At 42.3% G+C, this 19,952-nt stretch overlaps 2 protein-coding genes across 4 annotated transcripts in view; one reads left to right on the plus strand and one right to left on the minus strand.

The window, feature by feature from the left end:
* Nucleotides 1-368: 368 nt before the first annotated feature.
* LOC115203367 (butyrophilin subfamily 1 member A1) lies at nucleotides 369-8,883 on the minus strand. The gene is made up of 11 exons (XM_029768006.1): nucleotides 8,802-8,883; nucleotides 6,847-6,925; nucleotides 4,284-4,646; nucleotides 3,895-4,173; nucleotides 3,309-3,431; nucleotides 2,903-2,935; nucleotides 2,741-2,773; nucleotides 2,321-2,341; nucleotides 1,864-1,890; nucleotides 1,553-1,579; nucleotides 369-1,318 (listed from the first exon to the last, which is right to left on the minus strand). Exons 1-11 carry the CDS (start codon nucleotides 8,823-8,825, stop codon nucleotides 780-782), a joined length of 1,548 nt encoding a protein of 515 aa, XP_029623866.1. The 5' UTR covers nucleotides 8,826-8,883; the 3' UTR covers nucleotides 369-779.
* A 2,584-nt stretch (nucleotides 8,884-11,467) lies between these two features.
* Nucleotides 11,468-19,952, plus strand: part of LOC115203368 (secretogranin-3-like) — a 36,898-nt gene continuing 28,413 nt past the window's right edge. Inside the window, exons 1-5 of one of the 3 annotated variants that reach the window (XM_029768008.1) lie at nucleotides 11,469-11,749; nucleotides 11,842-12,213; nucleotides 13,082-13,137; nucleotides 13,360-13,402; nucleotides 16,791-17,030. In XM_029768008.1, the coding sequence (XP_029623868.1) occupies nucleotides 12,120-12,213; nucleotides 13,082-13,137; nucleotides 13,360-13,402; nucleotides 16,791-17,030 (433 nt within the window). In that variant the 5' untranslated portion in view covers nucleotides 11,469-11,749; nucleotides 11,842-12,119. Of the gene's footprint in view, nucleotides 12,214-13,081; nucleotides 13,138-13,359; nucleotides 13,403-16,790; nucleotides 17,031-19,952 lie in introns of all 3 variants that reach the window. The other 2 variants (XM_029768009.1, XM_029768007.1) reach the window with 2 other exon arrangements.

The following is a 19,952-nucleotide window of genomic DNA, read 5'->3' on the forward strand; positions in this document are numbered from 1 at the left end:
TACCACACATTAGACACAGTCTATAAATACACACACACACACACACATGCAGGCACAAACGGACAAACACAGACACACACACTAGCCCTCCCAGACCCACTCCCCGGGACTGTGACCAGAGTTGATTGATCTGTTATTAATTGATTATGATGTTGTCTCTTCCTGATTTAACTCCAGCCTGAATTAGTAATTTATGTTACGTGACCTGAGTGAGGAAATATCTGATAGGCCCCCTGAGAAAGACCAACACATGTCACTGCCAATCAGGAGCAGCCTTTTTGAGTAGTTAATTACTCTACCTCACCAACAACAGCCAATACTTTGGAATGATTTGATTCAGGGGGGTTTACGGTTGACAAAGTCATTTATATGCTGACATGTTTGATTTAGATTTTATTTCAAGTTTGAATGAAGCCGATTAAGTTCAAATAGGTTTAATATGACCAGACTGATGTTCAGAATATGTGAATACATTAGGCTTACATACTGTATAATAAGGCTATATGGAGACAACATGGAAACCATAGGATGACATTCAATAGAAATTATACAAGGTGTGAATTCCCTCTCTGTTGGTATGCTATAATGAATTCAAACTGTGAGTAACACACTCATGCACTTGCAGACAAACACGCATGTACGCAAACTCACATATGCTTGCACACACACACATATACGCACACACACACCTATCCACACCCACACACAAGTTTGGTAGTCTGACATGCACACACACAAATGTTAACAGTATTTCAATGTTTGATATGAAAGTCAGTCAGTCAGTGATCTACAGGAGTGATGATCAGTGGGGCTGAGTTTTTACCTCCGTCAATAAGACAGGGGCCAAAGTATGGATAAAGTTTCTTATGGAAGGTGTAGCCAGTGAAAGAGTAGATATGAGACTTGGCCTCCACATTATAGAAGGAGACCTGACCCTCCTCATAATCAACAAACACCCCCACCTTCTGGGGCTTCTCTCTCGGGGAGAGAGTGACAGAGGGGCCAGAGAGAGCCTTGTACTCTCCATTTCTCAGCCACAGTGTCCTGTATCCATTCTCTGGGCTCACTATAATCTTCCCTTTCCTGTTGATGGACTCTCTGACCACTCCTATAGTCCAACTTGTCTTCCCCTTCACCTGAACCTCATAGTAGAATCTCCCTGAGGAGAAACCCTCCTTTCCCAGGACACTGACACAAGTATCAAACCTCGTTGGATTGTAAGGGAGATGCTGCCATATGTCTCCACATCTAACTTCTTTCCTGTCTTCAGACAGGATGAGTTGGGGATGTGCTGTATCAGGATCTAGAGTCACATCCACTGTTGAGAGAAACATACAATTTATTATAATTATTTTGAAAAACAAACTTTACTTCAGGTTTTGCTGCACAGTACATTACTGTGGACATATATAGCCTGTAGGTTGTTGTTGATAAAAACATACAGTATATTACAGATGTGAATGTGTGGTATTTCAAGTAATACCAGTATGTGAAGATATTAGTGTCCATGTAAAACTCTAGGTGGATGGACTGGAGAGTATTCCACACTGACCTAAATGTCTTCTGATGGTTTCAAGTTCTATAGTACAGAGAAAGAGTTTGTCAGATTTGGGGGAGACCTGGGAGATACCAGAAACTATGGTAATATAATGTTACAGTAGAGTATACTGTATACTATACAAATCTCCATCTCTAAACTTTATTGATAAAGTGAGATTGATTTTTTAATGCAAGTTCAGAACCAAACACATATGCTAAGTGCAAGGTGTAAAAAATAATCACTCTTCCATAATACAGTATACCTGCAAACAACAGTATGATGTGATCTAATCTATTTGAAATAATTCAGTGTCATTAATTTACCTGGACTCCCCTTCATGTTGACAAAATCTGTGGGTAAATTAAACAAGTAAAACAAATTATAATTCCTGTTAATTAAAGTGTGAACATTTTCAAATAAAAAAAGGAAACAAAATAGCATTCTTTGTGTGAACACAAAATATTTCCAATATAGTAATATTTTACCTAATAATTATTACTAATCTTTGTGCTATTTGCATATTTGCGCAATGGAAATGGGAATTGCGCAGGCTCTCCAACCCTGTTCCTGAAGAGCTAATGTCCTGTAGGTTTTCACTCCAACCCTAGTGAGACTGATTTTAATAATTCGCTTCTTGATAAGTTGATTTAGGTTTGTTAAAATTAAGGTTGGATCAAAAACCTACAGGAGGGTTGGAGAACCCTTCCTTTGAATATGTATGTATGTATTGTATATTGACCATAAGGGTCTAGTAATGCAACATGTATAGCTCCTACTTACCCAGCTGATCAGCAAGTATCTCTGCAGACAAACAGATGAATTAAAGTCAATTAAAACATTCTTAATGGTGAACAATTAATTAAATGAATTGTGTGGCAGGGGGATGGGGGACAGTGGAAATAATGTGTTAAAAAGCATTAATGAGAAATATGTAATGATTTTAAATCCATAAAACTAGCTGTTGTACTGCTATTCATTTCTGTAACATATTCATGTGTTGGGAATTGTTTGTCTCCAATTATTGTTTGGGATCCCAATAAAAAATTACGCTGATCCATAGGACAGTTGGACACGACTTACTCAGCTTAAAAGTGTTGACATATTGAACTTGCTTTGTAGACATCTTACATCCATGCAGGAGAAAATTATGAAAAGTAAACTTTTACACATTGATGCATAGGACTGTTAGACACTACTTACTCAACTGAAGACTGTGTTCATTTTTAACTTGCTCTGGACACATTAAAAAGAGAGACATTAGAGAGAACATACTTAATGAACACAAGAACCTTCATGTTTTCTCTAATGAAGTTCAGTTTCTGGAGGACAAAACTGCATGTTTGACAGTAAGACACTACTTACCTAGCTCTTGAATGTGTTTAACTTTGGATATATCTACAGACATGGAAATAGATAACAGTTAGAGGAAAGGTCCACAAAATGACCTACTCAAGATCTTTTTGGAAAAAGTTATTTCCATGAAGGAAGAAGTTACACTTATGTGCTTCAGGTAAACAATGCACTGAGATTTAAATAAACCTTATATTAAAAAAACAAGTATTTTTGTGGAGAAAATACAAGAACAACCCTGGTGCAATAAGTGCCTTGCTCAAGAGCAGATCTGCAAAGATTTTCACCTTGTCGGCTCGGGGATACGAACTGGCAACCTTTCGGTTCTAGTACCCAAGTCCTTGTGTATGTCACTCTGTAAACTGCACTGAATGTAAATACATTCAGTCAAAAAAAGATGAAATCAGTCTTCTATTACCATAATCATTGCGCAAACCATTCCACTGCCAAATAGTGAAAGCTAATATGGCAACAATGCCCATAAAGACAATCAGTGTGAAGGGTATTCTCCATGCCTCTTCATGAACAAGGATCAGCTCACCTACAAGACACAAATCAATTGAGATTAGTGCCATGCTAACCACCGCTACCAAATAATATTAAAGGGACATTTCACTCATAAATGAAATTTTTGTCAGATGTTTAAAGACCTCAATTGCAGACTAATGTCAAAATGAAACCACGTCACATGACATCAGTGTATAGATCCAGCAATATGCCTCAATGCCAAATGAATGGAAAACATGAGCACCATCTAATATCCTGGTTTACCTGGTTTAATGTTGTGCTGATCTTTTCCATTCATTTGAGGTGGAGGCATACAGCTGGATCTTCAAAATCAATGTGGTTTCATTTTGACATTAGAATACTTAAGAGTTCTAAAAATGTTGACAAACTTGTATCCAACTGTCCTATTTATGTTTGTTACGCAGCCTTTGTAATACAACAGCATATAAAACACTAAGTGTTTCATATCAGCTAAACAATAATATGATGTTACTCACTAGGGATGTGAAACCCTGTCTCCATCACCTCATGGAGCTGGCTATGTCTGACTCTACAGGTAAAGCGGTTGATGTCAGTCTCGTTTACGATGGACTTTAGTTTGACTATGTAGAATCCCTCATCGTCCCTGTCTGTCTCTGAAGGTCCAGCAGACAGAGTGACCCCTTCACTGTCCAGCCACTCCAACTCAGGCTCAGGGAACCAGCCTTTAGATACACACAGCAGACCCATCCCTCCTTTCTGTCCCTCAATGGAAACCTCTGGCTTGGATCCTATAGCTACAGACACAAAGGGAGACTGGAGATGAAGTATTGCTGAGATTGGGAACATAATCTAGAACTTGAAGGAACAGAGGTGGGTTGTTGTATTTATGGGTAAATAAATTCACCTGTTATGTAGACTTGAATGGTGGCATCATCATAATAGGTCTTAGACTGAACAAGACATTTGTAATGTCCATCATCAGTGCCTTGAACCCTGGTCAGTTTCAAAGAGGTGTTGCCCTTCTTCAGTTCCTCTTTAAACAATGATGTCCTTCCCTCATAGGAGCTGATCTGATCATGGAATTTGTCTCTGCCATCTTGGTAGAGATGGACTCGAATGTTTGGCTGAGGGTCTGGGAGGTTGACTCTGAACCAGTCAACTCTCATGTCCTCAGCGCTGATGTTGGGTTTTATATAACAGGGCAGAATGATGTCATCACCAGCCACAGCAACAATGGCACGAGTCGGACCAAGAACCTCAAACCTTTCTGGAGAGAGAATCAACCACTCAGATTGTACAAGCCTCACTAAAGACACATGTTGGTGCAAGTCATACTCATGTACTCATGTACTCACGTGCCACAACAACTATCATGTACAGTTGAAGTGGGAAGTTTACATTAAAACTCGTTTTTCAACCACTCCACACATTTCTTGTCAAACTATAGTTTTGGCAAGTCGGTCAGGACATCTACTTTGTTCATGACACAAGTAATTTTTCCAACAATTGTTTACAGACAGATTATTTCACTTATAATTCACTGTATCACAATTCCAGTGGGTCAGAAGTTTACGCTGTGTTGACTGTGCCTTTAAACAGCTTGGAAATCTCCAGAAAAGGATGTCATGGCTTTAGAAGCTTCTGATAGGCTAATTGACATCATTTGAGTCAATTGGAGGTGTACCTGTGGATGTATTTCAAGGCCTACCTTCAAACTTTTCTTGACATTATGGGAAAATCCAAAGAAATCAGCCAAGACCTCAGAAAAAAAAATGGTAGACCTCCACAAGTCTGGTTCATCCTTGGGAGCAATTTCCAAACGCCTGAAGGTACCACGTTCATCTGTACAAACAATAGTATGCAAGTATAAACACCATGGGACCACGCAGCTGTCATATCGCTCAGGAAGGAGACGCGTTCTGTCTCCTAGAGATGAGCGTACTTTGGTGCGAAAAGTGCAAATCAATCCCAGAACAACAGCAAAGGACCTTGTGAAGATGCTGGAGGAAACAGGTACAAAAGTATCTATATCCACAGTAAAATGAGTCCTATATCGACATAACCTGAAAGACCGCTCAGCAAGGAAGAAGCCATTGCTCCAAAACCGCCATAAAAAAAGCCAGACTACGGTTTGCAACTGCACATGGGGACAAAGATCGTACTTTTTGGAGAAAAGTCTGACTCTGGTCTGATGAAACAAAAATAGAACTGTTAGGCCATAATGACCATTGTTATGTTTGGAGGAAAAAGGGGGACGCTTGCAAGCCGAAGAACACCATCCCAACCGTGAAGCACGGGGGTGGCAGCATCATGTTGTGGGGGGGGGTTTGCTGCAGGAGGGACTGGTGCACTTCACAAAATAGATGGCATCATGAGGTAGGAAAATGATGTGGATATATTGAAGCAACATCTTAAGACATCAGTCAGGAAGTTAAAGTTTGGTCGCAAATGGGTCTTCCAAATGGACAATGACCCCAAGCATACTTCCAAAGTTGTGGCAAAATGACTTAAAGACAACAAGGTCAAAGTATTGGAGTGGCCATCACAAAGCCCTAACCTCAATCCTATAGAGAAGTTGTGGGCAGAACTGAAAAAGCCTGTGTGAGCAAGGATGCCTACAAACCTGACTCAGTTACACCAGCTCTGTCAGGAGGAATGGGTCAAATTTCACCCAACTTATTGTGGGAAGCTTGTGGAAGGCTACCCGAAACGTTTGCCCCAAGTTAAACAATTTAAAGGCAATGCTAATTAAAGGCAATGCTAATAATTGAGTGTATGTAAACTTCTGACCCACTGGGAATGTGATGAAAGAAATCAGAGCTGAAATAAATAATTCTCTCTACTATTATTCTGACATTTCACATTCTTAAAATAAAGTGGTGTTCCTAACTGACCTACGACAGGGAATTTTTACTAGGATTAAATGTCAGGAATTGTGATAAACTGAGTTTAAATGTATTTGGCTGAGGTGTATGTAAACTTCCAACTTCAACTGTATATCCTCATATACACGTGATGGTCAGGAGTATATCACACACACACACACACACACACACACACACACACACACACACACACACACACACACACACATATACACACACACACACATATACACACACACACAGACACACACACACACACACACCACACACACACACACACACACACACACACACACACACACATATACACACACACACACACACACACATATACACACACACACATATACACACACACACACACACACACACACCACACACACACACACACACACCACACACACACACACACACACACACACACACACACATATATATACACACACACACACACACATATATACACACACACACACACACATATATATACACACACACACATATATACACACACACACACACACACACTCACACACACACACAAAACCACAACCACAATGAGAGAATGTGAGGGTACTGTACCAGAGTCTGCTCTGTGCAGGAGAAGCAGGAGAGTCACACACCAACAACCTGTCCCAGTAATCATGATGACCTCTTTACCCTGAGATCAAAGACAGACAGGCTGTCATGTCAAACTTTATCACAATATAGTTTAAAGTATGTCATCGTGTGGCACAGACTGGGCTGGGGAGAGAGAGTAACATTTCAAAGTTCAGGTTGGATTGGGATAATGTATCCATGCAAACATAAAGGGAGAAAGGAACAAAGATCAACTGAAACTCTACTCTGCCTGATGCTCAAGTTTACAGTCGGTTCTCAACTTTCACTTTGCATGCAGAACAACTGAGAAGGACCTAGTTTCAAGATTGACTTTGGGGAAAGGCAGGAAGAATGAGGAATAAAATAACGTGGTTCCACTGCAAGGCAGGAAGAGGTTGTAAACTGTAGTCACAGATGAAAGGGGAAACTCAAATAGGTCCTATTGGGTAAAAATCTGAAGCATCTGGTGCGGACTTCCACTAACCATCAAATATGGTGAAGAGAGGATGTCAAGTGGAACGCAAATACGTCTTAAATTTGGCAACTAGGATCTCGCTAGCTTGTACTTGGCTCTACCCACCAACTTGCCTGTTCTGCCCACTGTGCTTTATTGGCTCCCAATATAAACAACACTGCTTTTCTATCTTGGGTTGGTTATCATAATCTTTGGCTTTTGTCTCCAAAAGTGAAAGTGAAACTACTCTGATCTATCACACTTACTTCAAGTTGACACTAGAGGTCAGTATTTTTTAAAGAATGTGGTACTGACTATTATCAAGTGGCGGCTACTGGTACTTACATCTATAGAAAATTACTAATTATATTTCTATGCATATCTTGCTGAGACCCAGAATAAATGTTTTGTAATAAAAAAAAATGTACATAACATGTTTTACATTAGTGCTTTTGTGAAGTAGAAAAAAACATCTTACCAAGAAATGTATTTGAACAAATATTTTTACTGTATGTTTTATTGTAAGTGCAAAATTGTCCTTTGTAGTGGTCATTAGGACAGAAACATGAAACAAATAACATTACAGGTAGAGTATATGAAAAACACAGTTGGGGCATCAGGGTGGCCACTACAGAGGACATTTCTTGATAAGCTCTTATTTAATGTGAAAATATTATACAGTCCTGACAACTCACTTAATTATTCCTGAGATATTCACTTACTAGAAACAATTTGAATATCAAAATCACCAAAATGATCATTAATAACTACAAACTCTTTTCAAATATCCATAAATGTGCTTATTTTGATGGCAGACATTTTTTTTAAGAACCAGGAAGATAAAGTTGTCACGGTCACACCTCCACACTTAATACAGTGGTTTGTATGGCCTCAGAGATACTGACCAATAACTGATGTCTACTAGAGAGAACCAAAATGGATTGCTGGGTCTCAGGAGCTTATATGAAAGACCTCAACAGTTGCTACTTCCTGGTGGAGAACAGTGCTCTACATCGTGGTGCTATGTGATATGGTCAAAAGCAGTGCACTATATTATGAGGTGTAGTAGGGTATAGTTTGAGATGAACCCTCAGAGTTCCACCATACCAGTCTCAGAGCAGTGCAGTTTACAGTATGTGTATGTGTATGTGTTGACCATGGTAGTGATCTGAGGCTACGTCCCTAATGGCACCTTATTCCCTAGCCTATATGTTCTACTACTTTTGATAAGGGCCCATAGGGATCTGTGTAGTAAACTGTATAGGGAATAGGGTGCCATTTGGGACACAACCTGACTGCTGAGACAGACAAGTAAAAGGAACAGGAAACATATTGTATTAAGTATGTAAAACATGATCACAATACATATAACGTACTACATATAAAGTATTACATGTACTGTGGCACCCCAGAGCAACATTTGAAACATTTATCTCTATAACCCCATAATCATAATACATACATTACATATCCTAATACTTACAATTAGATGCTCGCAGATCCCCATGAGAAAGGTTTGATGGTTTCAATATCGTCAGGAAACAGGAAGGAAGTTGTGCACCTAATGCAAGGCAGGGCTATGATGAACCACCATGCTACGTTAGTAGGCAGCATGGTTAAGTGAGAATAGAACATTTTGTGGTAGGACTACCAGTATGTGAAACTTCTCAACATTGAGTATGCTTTAAAATGACAGAATGTTATGCTCATTTAGTTTTCTTTTACGTACAGTAGTATGATAAAAAAATGTTACCTTTATTTAACCAGGCAAGTCAGTTAAGAACAAATTCTTATTTACAATGACAGCCTACCCCGGCCAAACCTGGACGATGCTGGGTCAATGTTGCACCGCCTTATGGGACTACCAATCAGGGCAGATGTGATACAGCCTGGATTCAAACCAGGGACTGTACTGATGCCTCTTGCACTGAGATGCAGTGCCTTAGACCGCTGCGCCACTCAGGAGCCCTCAGCACACATACAGCATGCAGACTTTCACTGAGTGACTCATGCTTCATACCTCATCCATACTGAATGTCCCATAATGACAGTGTCAACCCCACACTATGTGGACTGCTGACTTGGGACAACAGGAGAACCAGGGCCTTCTGACACTGACATAAAGCACACTAGAGGGCAGTAGACACACACTGATCACAGGGACATGGTAGCTAAGCTTTGATACATATGGTGCTGTAGAGAGGAAGAGCATTATCATGTTGGGAACCAGTCATCTTCTACCATCTCTTCTCATCTACCTTCTCCTCTCATCTACCTCCTGCTCCTCATCTGCCTCGTGCTCCTCATCTACCTTTTGCTCCTCATCTGCCTCCTGCTCCTCATCTGCCTCCTGCGCCTCATCTACCTCCTGCTCCTCATCTGCCTTTTGCTCCTCATCTACCTCTTGCTCCTCATCTACCTCCTGCTCCTCATCTGCCTCCTGCTCCTCATCTACCTCCTGCTCCTCATCTACCTCCTGCTCCTCATCTGCCTTTTGCTCCTCATCTACCTCTTGCTCCTCATCTACCTCCTGCTCCTCATCTGCCTCCTGCTCCTTATCTACCTCCTGCTCCTCATCTACCTCCTGCTCCTCATCTACCTCCTGCTCCTCATCTGCCTCCTGCTCCTCATCTACCTCCTGCTCCTCATCTACCTCCTGCTCCTCATCTACCTCCTGCTCATCATCTACCTCCTGCTCCTCATCTGCCTTTTGCTCCTCATCTACCTCTTGCTCCTCATCTACCTCCTGCTCCTCATCTGCCTCCTGCTCCTCATCTACCTCCTGCTCCTCATCTACCTCCTGCTCCTCATCTACCTCCTGCTCCTCATCTGCCTCCTGCTCCTCATCTACCTCCTGCTCCTCATCTACCTCCTGCTCCTCATCTACCTCCTGCTCATCATCTACCTCCTGCTCCTCATCTGCCTCCTGCTCCTCATCTGCCTCCTGCTCCTCATCTGCATCCTGCTCCTCATCTGCCTCCTACAACTCTTCATCTTCTGTGTCCTTTCTCTCATCTCCCTCCTCTACCTTCACCTCCTTTTCTTATTTATCCTCCTCCTCTCATTCCTCTCCTCCTCTGAGAGAGATCTCCCATCTCAGTCCCAGAGCCAGTAATGTGTTAGCTGTGGTTAGTGGTGATGTGAGACTACTGAGACAGGCAGGAAACAGAACAGGAAACACTATAGTCTTTAGTCTGGGCATCCCATAACACACCGCAGAGGAGAGAAAACACACCCACTCTGTTCCAGCCTCCAAAACAAGAGAATAGGCCTATCTACAATATGTAGTCCAAAAGGTGATAACTGCAGTAGATTTGATAAAAGGTGATAACTGCAGTAGATTTGATAAAAGGTGATAACTGCAGTAGGTTTGATTAAAGGTGATAACTGCAGTAGGTTTGATTAAAGGTGATAACTGCAGTAGGTTTGATAAAAGATGTGATACTACAGTAGGACTATTAAAAGGTGATAACTGCAGTATAAATTAGAATTAGACCAGTGAGTTGACATTCTGTGTATGACTGTATGGTATGTATGGGTGTATGATTTGTGTTCTATGTGTATGTGAGTAGTGTCATGCAGTGACTACTACAGAGAGTACTGCAGCTCAGGGGCTAGATCAGATTACAGGTGTGGGGGGGGTCAGGTGTAATCAATAGGAGAGCAGTGAAAGAAGAGAGACAGAGAAAGAGGAGAGACAGAGATCTATTATCTATTTCACTTGCTATGGTAATGTAAACATACGTTTCCCATGCCAATAAAGCCCTTAAATGTAAATTGAAAGAGGAGACAGTGAAAGGGCAGAGCAGGGGAGAGAGAATGAGATAAGGGCCACTGCACTGAGGGATATGACAGACAGACAGACAGACAGACAGACAGACAGACAGACAGACAGACAGACAGACAGACAGACAGACAGACAGACAGACAGACAGACAGACAGACAGAGAACAATGCCCTGAGCATGTAGCAATTGTCCTTTACTAAGTGTGCTGTTCCTCAATGGACAACTGATAACACACTGCTCAGCATGTTCACGCTACTCAAAGATTTAGTCCCATTAAGACAGCTCTGTCCAATCAGCAGACAGCATGTATATTCATCTGAAGCATAAGGCACGTAAAGCAGGAGATTAACTGGGGCTGAGGAACATGGAAAACATCTGAAACACAACACTGCTCTGGGCACAACCATGTTGACTTGTTGTGTATGTATGGATGTATCTAATTCCAACGGGGTAAAATGGGACAGCCCACAGTAGAGATCGACTATAAAAAGCTAAGGCGTCCAGTACAGGACGCACAATCAGGGGCGGATACTCGTTTTGTTCTCCTCCTTCACGGTTTGGTCTGACCGAGAGAGAGAGAGAGAGAGAGAGAGAGAGAGAGAGAGATCGTGTTGTTTCGGGTAGCTACCATCGGCATACGGCAGGTGAGTTCACTACAGCTCACACGGAGTTTATAGACTACGAGCCTGGCAGTTTATCTATCTCGTGTTAATTATAGCGAGTGTCCTGGTTTCAGCACCGCAGGTCGTTAACAGCTCCAACAGCACCAGAGGAGAGCGGAGATTTGAAGAGCCCCTCCCCGCCCAAGGAACAGCCAGAGCGGGTAGAGTCCAAGCGCAGCCCTGTTGTCAGTTTCAGCACCACCAGCAGGGAAGAGCAGAGCTGTCCAAACATCCAGCAGTTTGTGACCGCTATCGTCGGTTGGATCATCCACACAACACAACACCCCCAAGACAGCTATAACCAGCGGAAAATAGCCTACAGCCACCGATTGAGTGGATATTTTATTTCAGAATGGCGTCCAAAGGAATGGGAGTACTCCTTCTGCTCGGGATTTTTGCTGTGACTGTCTCCCAGATTTCTGCTTTCCCCACACCTGCCGAGGATGGTGAGTACATGGCCTGCTGGTAGTCTACATCTGTGGTGACTGGTTTCAGTGTGAATATTTTTTGGTTCGCTAGGTCTATAGCCCACTTTTAAAGTACATTTTAACTAGGCCAGGCTATATTTAAACCCTTTTCACGTTTTAAAAATATGTTTCAACATTATATATAAAACAAGCTAATTCAAGTAAAAATAGAGTAGGAAATAACAGTGAAATAGAGCAGGAAAAGAACAAATAAACAAAGAGTTTGTGACGTTGGTCGGTTGCATGCGATGTAAGGCCGATTGCGTTCTATTTCCAACGCAGTTTATCTTTTGTTTGTTAAACCGATTATGACCCTGCTGTGTCCGGTCGGGTCGGGAGTTGGGACTCACTGTAGCCCTAGACTGTACCCTCTTTCTCATCAATAAACCATATGAACCAAAATTACACAAAGTAAATGAAAACACTTGGCCCACATGTCCAAGCAGGCATATCTTAAAAATACCCTGATGATGCTGGACCCCTCAAATTCAAGTCAGTGTCTTTCTCTGTCGTTCATAGGAGAAACTTTCTTCTAACACTGATTTAAGATAGTTTTTTAAGGCTCTGATTGAAGCAGTCAGGCTAGCTGGTCTTACATTTGTTTCTACCTAAATTACACGTTTTAGATGTCTCAGATGATGTGATAGTGAATGGTGGTGGTGGTGATGATGATGATGAAGACGATGAGGATGATGATAACAATGATGATGCGGATGATGATGTTGATTATGACGATGACAATGCTGATGATGATGATGATGTTGATTATGACGATGATAATGCTGATGATGATAATAATAAAGATGATTAGTAGTATTATTATTATGTGGGTTTATTTTCCCTTCAGATAAAGCTGTAGTTTACAACAGACGACTGACTGAGGAGAGACCAATCCAGGAGCAGGTAAACTCTCTCTCCTCTCTCTCTCTCTCTCTCTCTCTCTAAACTATCCACCATGCTATCTTCAGACTAATATCATGTCAAATAGACTCTGTGGAGGGGACAGTTCTCAAACTTCAACAACGTCACATCAAACCAGACTGGAGCAACAGTAAACAAACAAAGCTATTATGGTGAAGATGATTAAAACAGAAATGTTTACTCTGTTTATGTTATTTTCCACAGATTGCAGAGGCAGATGATGTGAAAGCAGCAGTGGAGTCTGCAGGCAAGTGGATACTTCACAGGCAATCAATCAATATTGTTATTACATACATTTGAATATCTATGTGAATAGTGTGTAAGAATAATTTTTGTTGTCTCTTGGATGTCTTCACAATATATAAGTGTTTTATCTTATTTTTTCAATGCAGTATGGTCTTGTGTTGTTCTTGTTTTTAACTGTTCTGTACTGTGTAGGATGTCCACCCACTCTACCAAGAGTTGGTGAAAATGCACTTTGCTGATCAAATGTAACTTCCTTATATTATATTTTCCTTATGCCACCATGGCCTTTTTATTGCCTTTACCTCCCTTATCTCACCTCATTTGCTCACATTGTATATAGACTTATTTTTCTACTGTATTATTGACTGTATGTTTGTTTTACTCCATGTGTAACTCTGTGTTGTTGTATGTGTCAAACTGCTTTGCTTTATCTTGGCCAGGTCGCAGTTGTAAATGAGAACTTGTTCTCAACTTGCCTACCTGGTTAAATAAAGGTGAAATAAAATAAATAAATAAATAAATGTAAAGAAATACATTTTACCCAGACAAATATGATTATTCATGTTTGAATCGTTCAGTGGGGTCTTTCTCTAACACAGTGGTTCCCAAACTGTGGGGCGGGTAGTATTTAACATTTTGTGGTTGTCGTCTTGAAACTTATTTCCATCGGTCACAAAAGGCTAAATTAGCATGACATGAGCTGAATTCAATGTAAAAGGCTTTGATAAAAAAAGCTTGGTACACGTGTAACCGATGTGAAATGGCTAGTTAGTTAGTGGTGGTGCGCGCTAATAGCGTTTCAATCAGTGACGTCTCTAGCTCTGAGACCTGAAGTGGTTGTTCCCCTTGCTCTGCAAGGGCTGTGGCTTTTGTGGCGCGATGGGTAACGATGCTTCGTGGGTGTCAGTTGTTGATGTGTGCAGAGGGTCCCTGGTTCGAGCCCGGGTTGGGGCGAAGAGAGGGACGGAATCTACACTGTTACATACGCTCAGTGCTTCATTGACATTTCACAGAGATATACTTGTTTTTGTGAGAAATCTTCGAAAAAGAACAATAATTTTGAATTAATATGAAAAGCGTATACTAAAATATGAAAATACTACGTCATGTCGTTATCCATCTTAGCTCTATATTATTTTATGTCCTGCAGATTGGAGAAGAAAGATGACTAGTTCAACAGTAAAGTGAGATGTCAGGTAGCCAGGAGCCTTACTTCATGCACAGAATCCGTGGCCTTCCCTGTAGCTCAGTAGATTCCGTGGCCTTCCCTGTAGCTCAGTTGGTAGAGCATGGTGTTTGCAACACCAGGGTTGTGGGTTCGATTCCCACGGGGGGCCAGCACAGGAAAAAAAAAATGTATGATATGTATGAAATTGTATGAAATGTATGCATTCACTACTGTAAGTCGCTCTGGATAAGAGCGTCTGCTAAATGACTAAAAAAAAAAAAAAAAAAAATGAATCCAGCCTAGCTGATACGATGCCATTTTCCTGGCCTCTCTCTCTGGCCTCCATTGTTTCAGTCACCCTAATTTTAGTCGTCCTCCAAGGGTAAAAACTAAAATAACCTTTGAACGGATTATTATAGAGACATGAAGTTTGGACCATTGGTTTTCTTAGATAAGTATCTACACAGTTAACATATAAAAAATGGTGTTTTTTTATAATTGGACACCATATACATGTTTTGTGTGGACCCCAGGAAGAGTAGCTGTTTCATGTTTTGTGTGGACCCCAGGAAGAGTAGCTGTTTCATGTTTTGTGTGTTCCCCAGGAAGAGTAGCTGTTTCATGTTTTGTGTGTTCCCCAGGAAGAGTAGCTGTTTCATGTTTTGTGTGGACCCCAGGAAGAGTAGCTGTTTCATGTTTTGTGTGTTCCCCAGGAAGAGTAGCTGTTTCATGTTTTGTGTGGACCCCAGGAAGAGTAGCTGTTTCATGTTTTGTGTGGACCCCAGGAAAAGTAGCTGTTTCATGTTTTGTGTGGACCCCAGGAAGAGTAGCTGTTTCATGTTTTGTGTGGACCCCAGGAAGAGTAGCTGTTTCATGTTTTGTGTGGACCCCAGGAAGAGTAGCTGTTTCATGTTTTGTGTGGACCCCAGGAAGAGTAGCTGTTTCATGTTTTGTGTGGAACCCAGGAAGAGTAGCTGTTTCATGTTTTGTGTGTTCCCCAGGAAGAGTAGCTGTTTCATGTTTTGTGTGTTCCCCAGGAAGAGTAGCTGTTTCATGTTTTGTGTGGACCCCAGGAAGAGTAGCTGTTTCATGTTTTGTGTGGACCCCAGGAAGAGTAGCTGTTTCATGTTTTGTGTGGACCCCAGGAAGAGTAGCTGTTTCATGTTTTGTGTGGACCCCAGGAAGAGTAGCTGTTTCATGTTTTGTGTGGACCCCAGGAAGAGTAGCTGTTTCATGTTTTGTGTGTTCCCCAGGAAGAGTAGCTGTTTCATGTTTTGTGTGGACCCCAGGAAGAGTAGCTGTTTCATGTTTTGTGTGGACCCCAGGAAGAGTAGCTGTTTCATGTGCAACAGCTAATAGGGATCATAATAAAATACACGGTTCCAAGACCACCTACTGCAGCCCATGGCTCTGGCCCCGTATTCATAAAGCACCTTAGAGTGGGAGTGCTGCTGTAGGATCAGGTCTTCTCTAAACTACTAAACTGATCCTAGATCAGCACTCCTATTCCCAGATGTTTTATGAATATGGACCCTGAATTTCACTAGTCCTTCTGGTCTCCCATCTAGGGATTGACCAGGACAAACCCTGCTTAGCTGCAGTGGAAAACCAGCCAGGCCCAACCCTGCTTAGCTGCAGTGGAAAGCCAGCCAGGCCCAACCCTGCTTAGCTGCAGTGGAAAACCAGCCAGGCCAAACCCTGCTTAGCTGCAGAGGAAAACCAGCCAGGCCCAACCCTGCCTAGCTGCAGTGGAAAGCCAGCCAGGCCCAACCCTGCTTAGCTGCAGAGGAAAACCAGCCAGGCCCAACCCTGCTTAGCTGCAGTGGAAAACCAGCCAGGCCCAACCCTGCTTAGCTGCAGTGGAAAGCCAGCCAGGCCCAACCCTGCTTAGCTGCAGTGGAAAACCAGCCAGGCCCAACCCTGCTTAGCTGCAGTGGAAAACCAGCCAGGCCCAACCCTGCTTAGCTGCAGAGGAAAGACAGCAGACTGATACAAGGTGGTTTGGTGGCTGGCTTCTCGATCTAAAGTTACACTATGGAAGTTTAGTTGATGAAAACACACAAATCCTCAGTTTTAGGCATACAATTTATGGGTGAAGGTAGGTGTGCCCTTTCTGGACAATATTTCTCTCCATAGAGTGGACTAATTTTTGGCTCAAGAGGAGCACCCCCAGAGGCAGAAGCTTTGTATAGCCTCTTAAATATTTCCTTCTCCCCCTCAGACACCAAACCTGCTATGAAGACTAAAGAGGTGAAGGAGGCGGAACCAGAGCAAGATAACGATGACTTCACTCTGCTCAAGTCCCTGGCCGAAGGTCAAAGGTCAAAAGAGACCAATGAGACGCCGGTCAGAGAGAGCCTGGAGGAGGAGCCTTACTTCCCAGACGAATCAGATTCCACCAAGAACCGCCGGCTAGCCGAAGACTATGACTCAACAAAGATGGAAAACGGCAAGTACCAAGGTATCTAGTTTAGTCTGTTAATACTAGAGCAAGTACCAAGGTATCTAAACTCAGCAAAAAAAGTGAAATGTCCTCTCACTGTCAACTGCATTTATTTTCAGCAAACTTAACATGTGTAAATATTTGTATGAACATAACAAAATTCAACAACTTAGACATAAACTGAACAAGTTCCACAGACATGTGACTAACAGAAATGGAATAATGTGTCCCTGAACAAAGGATGGGTCAAAATAAAATAAAAAATAAAAAGGAACAGTCAGTATCTGGTGTGGCCATCAGCTGCATTAAGTACTGCAGTGCATCTCCTCCTCATGGACTGCACCAGATTTGCCAGTTCTTGCTGTGAGATGTTACCCCACTCTTCCACCAAGGCACCTGCAAGTTCCCGGACATTTCTGGGGGGAATGGCCCTAGCCCTCACCCTCCGATCCAACAGGTCCCAGATGTGCTCAATGGGATTGAGATCCAGGCTCTTCACTGGCCATGGCAGAACACTGACATTCCTGTCTTGCAGGAAATCACGCACAGAACGAGCAGTATAGCTGTTGGCATTGTCATGCTGGAGGGTCATGTCTGGATGAGCCTGCAGGAAGGTACCACATAAGGGAGGAGGATGTCTTCCCTGTAACGCACAGCATTGAGATTGCCTGCAGTGACAACAAGCTCAGTCCGATGATGCTGTGATACACCGCCCCAGACCATAACAGACCCTCCACCTCCAAATCGATCCCGCTCCAGAGTACAGGCCTCGGTGTAACGCTCATTCCTTCGACGATAAGCGCGAATCCGACCATCACCCCTGGTGAGACAAAACCACGACTCGTCAGTGAAGAGCACTTTTTGCCAGTTCTGTCTGGTCCAGTGACGGTGGGTGTGTGCCCATAGGCGACGTTGTTGCTGGTGATGTCTGGTGGGGACCTGCCTTACAACAGGCCTACAAGCCCTCAGTCCAGCCTCTCTCAGCCTTTTGCGGACAGTCTGAGCACTGATGGAGGGATTGTGCATTCCTGGTGTAACTCGGGCAGTTGTTGTTGCCATCCTGTACCTATCCCGCAGGTGTGATGTTCGGATGTACCGATCCTGTGCAGGTGTTGTTACACGTGGTCTGCCACTGCAAGAACAATCAGCTGTCCGTCCTGTCTCCCTGTAGCGCTATCTTGGGCGTCTCACAGTACGGACATTACAATTTATTTCCCTGGCCACAACTGCAGTCCTCATGCCACCTTGCAGCATGCCTAAGGCACGTTCACACGATGAACAGGGACCCTGGGCATCCTTCTTTTGCTGTTTTTCAGAGTCAGTAGAAAGGCCTCTTTAGTGTCCTACGTTTTCATAACTGTGACCTTAATTGCTTACCGTAAGCTGTTAGTGTCTTAAAACCAATTTTTATGCCATTTATCTCGTAGATAAGTGATAATATTCCGACCGGGAATATGCATTGAGCCTAAACAGCCGAATAAAATTTCTCCTCAGGAGCGAATCGTGCACGCGCCTCATTCAAAGGTCCTCTGAGCAGCCACTTACAAAAGGTGATAATGTGTTTCAGCCTGAGGCTCCCTCGTAAACCTTCAGTTATTTCCCGGGCTCTGAGAGCCTATTGGAGCCCTGGGAATTGTCACGTTACAGCTAAGATCCTTACTTTTCAATAAAAAGATGCAAGACGCACGACTCCTTGTCAGACAGGGTACTTCCTGCTTGAAACCTTGTCAGGTTTTTGCCTGCCATAGGAGTTCTGTTATACTCACAGACACCATTCAAACAGTTTTAGAAAATTCAGAGTGTTTTCTATCCAAACCTGAACAATAATATGCATATTCTAGCTTCTGAGTTGGTGTAGGAGGCAGTTAAAAATGGGAACATATTTTTTCCAAAATTCTCAATACTGCCCCCTATCCCCAAAAGGTTAACGACCGTTCCACATGTGCATGTTCATTAATTGTTTATGGTTCATTGAACAAGCATGGAAACAGTGTTTAAACCCTTTACATTGAAGATCTGTGAAGTTATTTGGATTTTTACGAATTATCTTTGATAGACAGGGTCCTGAAAAGGGGACGTTTCTTTTTTTGCTGAGTTTAGTTTAGTCTGTTTATACTACAGCAAGTACCAAGGTATCTAGTTTAGTCTGTTTATACTACAGCAAGTACCAAGGTATCTAGTTTAGTCTGTTTATACTACAGCAAGTACCAAGGTATCTAGTTTAGTCTGGTTAAACTACAGCAAGTACCAAGGTATCTAGTTTAGTCTGGTTATACTACAGCAAATACCAAGGTATCTAGTTTAGTCTGGTTATATCACAGCAAGTACCAAGGTATCTAGTTTAGTCTGGTTATTTGTTATGAATGTACTATAGCAAGTATCATTAGCGCCGCAAGGTTACGCCTTTAAGCTCAGTTGACTATTAGAACATATTGGGAACCTATTAGGGGTCTTTGACTTTGTCTTCTGTCCCTAAGCAGACAGAATGTTACAATAATGGCCTCTTGAACAGACTAACCAGACAGAATGTTACAATAATGGCCTCTTGAACAGACTAACCAGACAGAATGTTACAATAATGGCCTCTTGAACAGACTAACCAGACAGAATGTTACAATAATGGCCTCTTGAACAGACTAACCAGACAGAATGTTACAATAATGGTCTCTTGGACAGACTAACCAGACATAATGTTACAATAATGGTCTCTTGGACAGACTAACCAGACAGAATGTTACAATAATGGTCTCTTGGACAGACTAACCAGACAGAATGTTACAATAATGGTCTCTTGAACAGACTAACCAGACAGAATGTTACAATAATGGCCTCTTGAACAGACTAACCAGACATAATGTTACAATAATGGTCTCTTGAACAGACTAACCAGACAGAATGTTACAATAATGGCCTCTTGAACAGACTAACCAGACAGAATGT

This window comes from Salmo trutta, chromosome 12 (genome assembly GCF_901001165.1).
Source record: "Salmo trutta chromosome 12, fSalTru1.1, whole genome shotgun sequence".
Lineage (NCBI taxonomy): Eukaryota > Metazoa > Chordata > Actinopteri > Salmoniformes > Salmonidae > Salmo > Salmo trutta.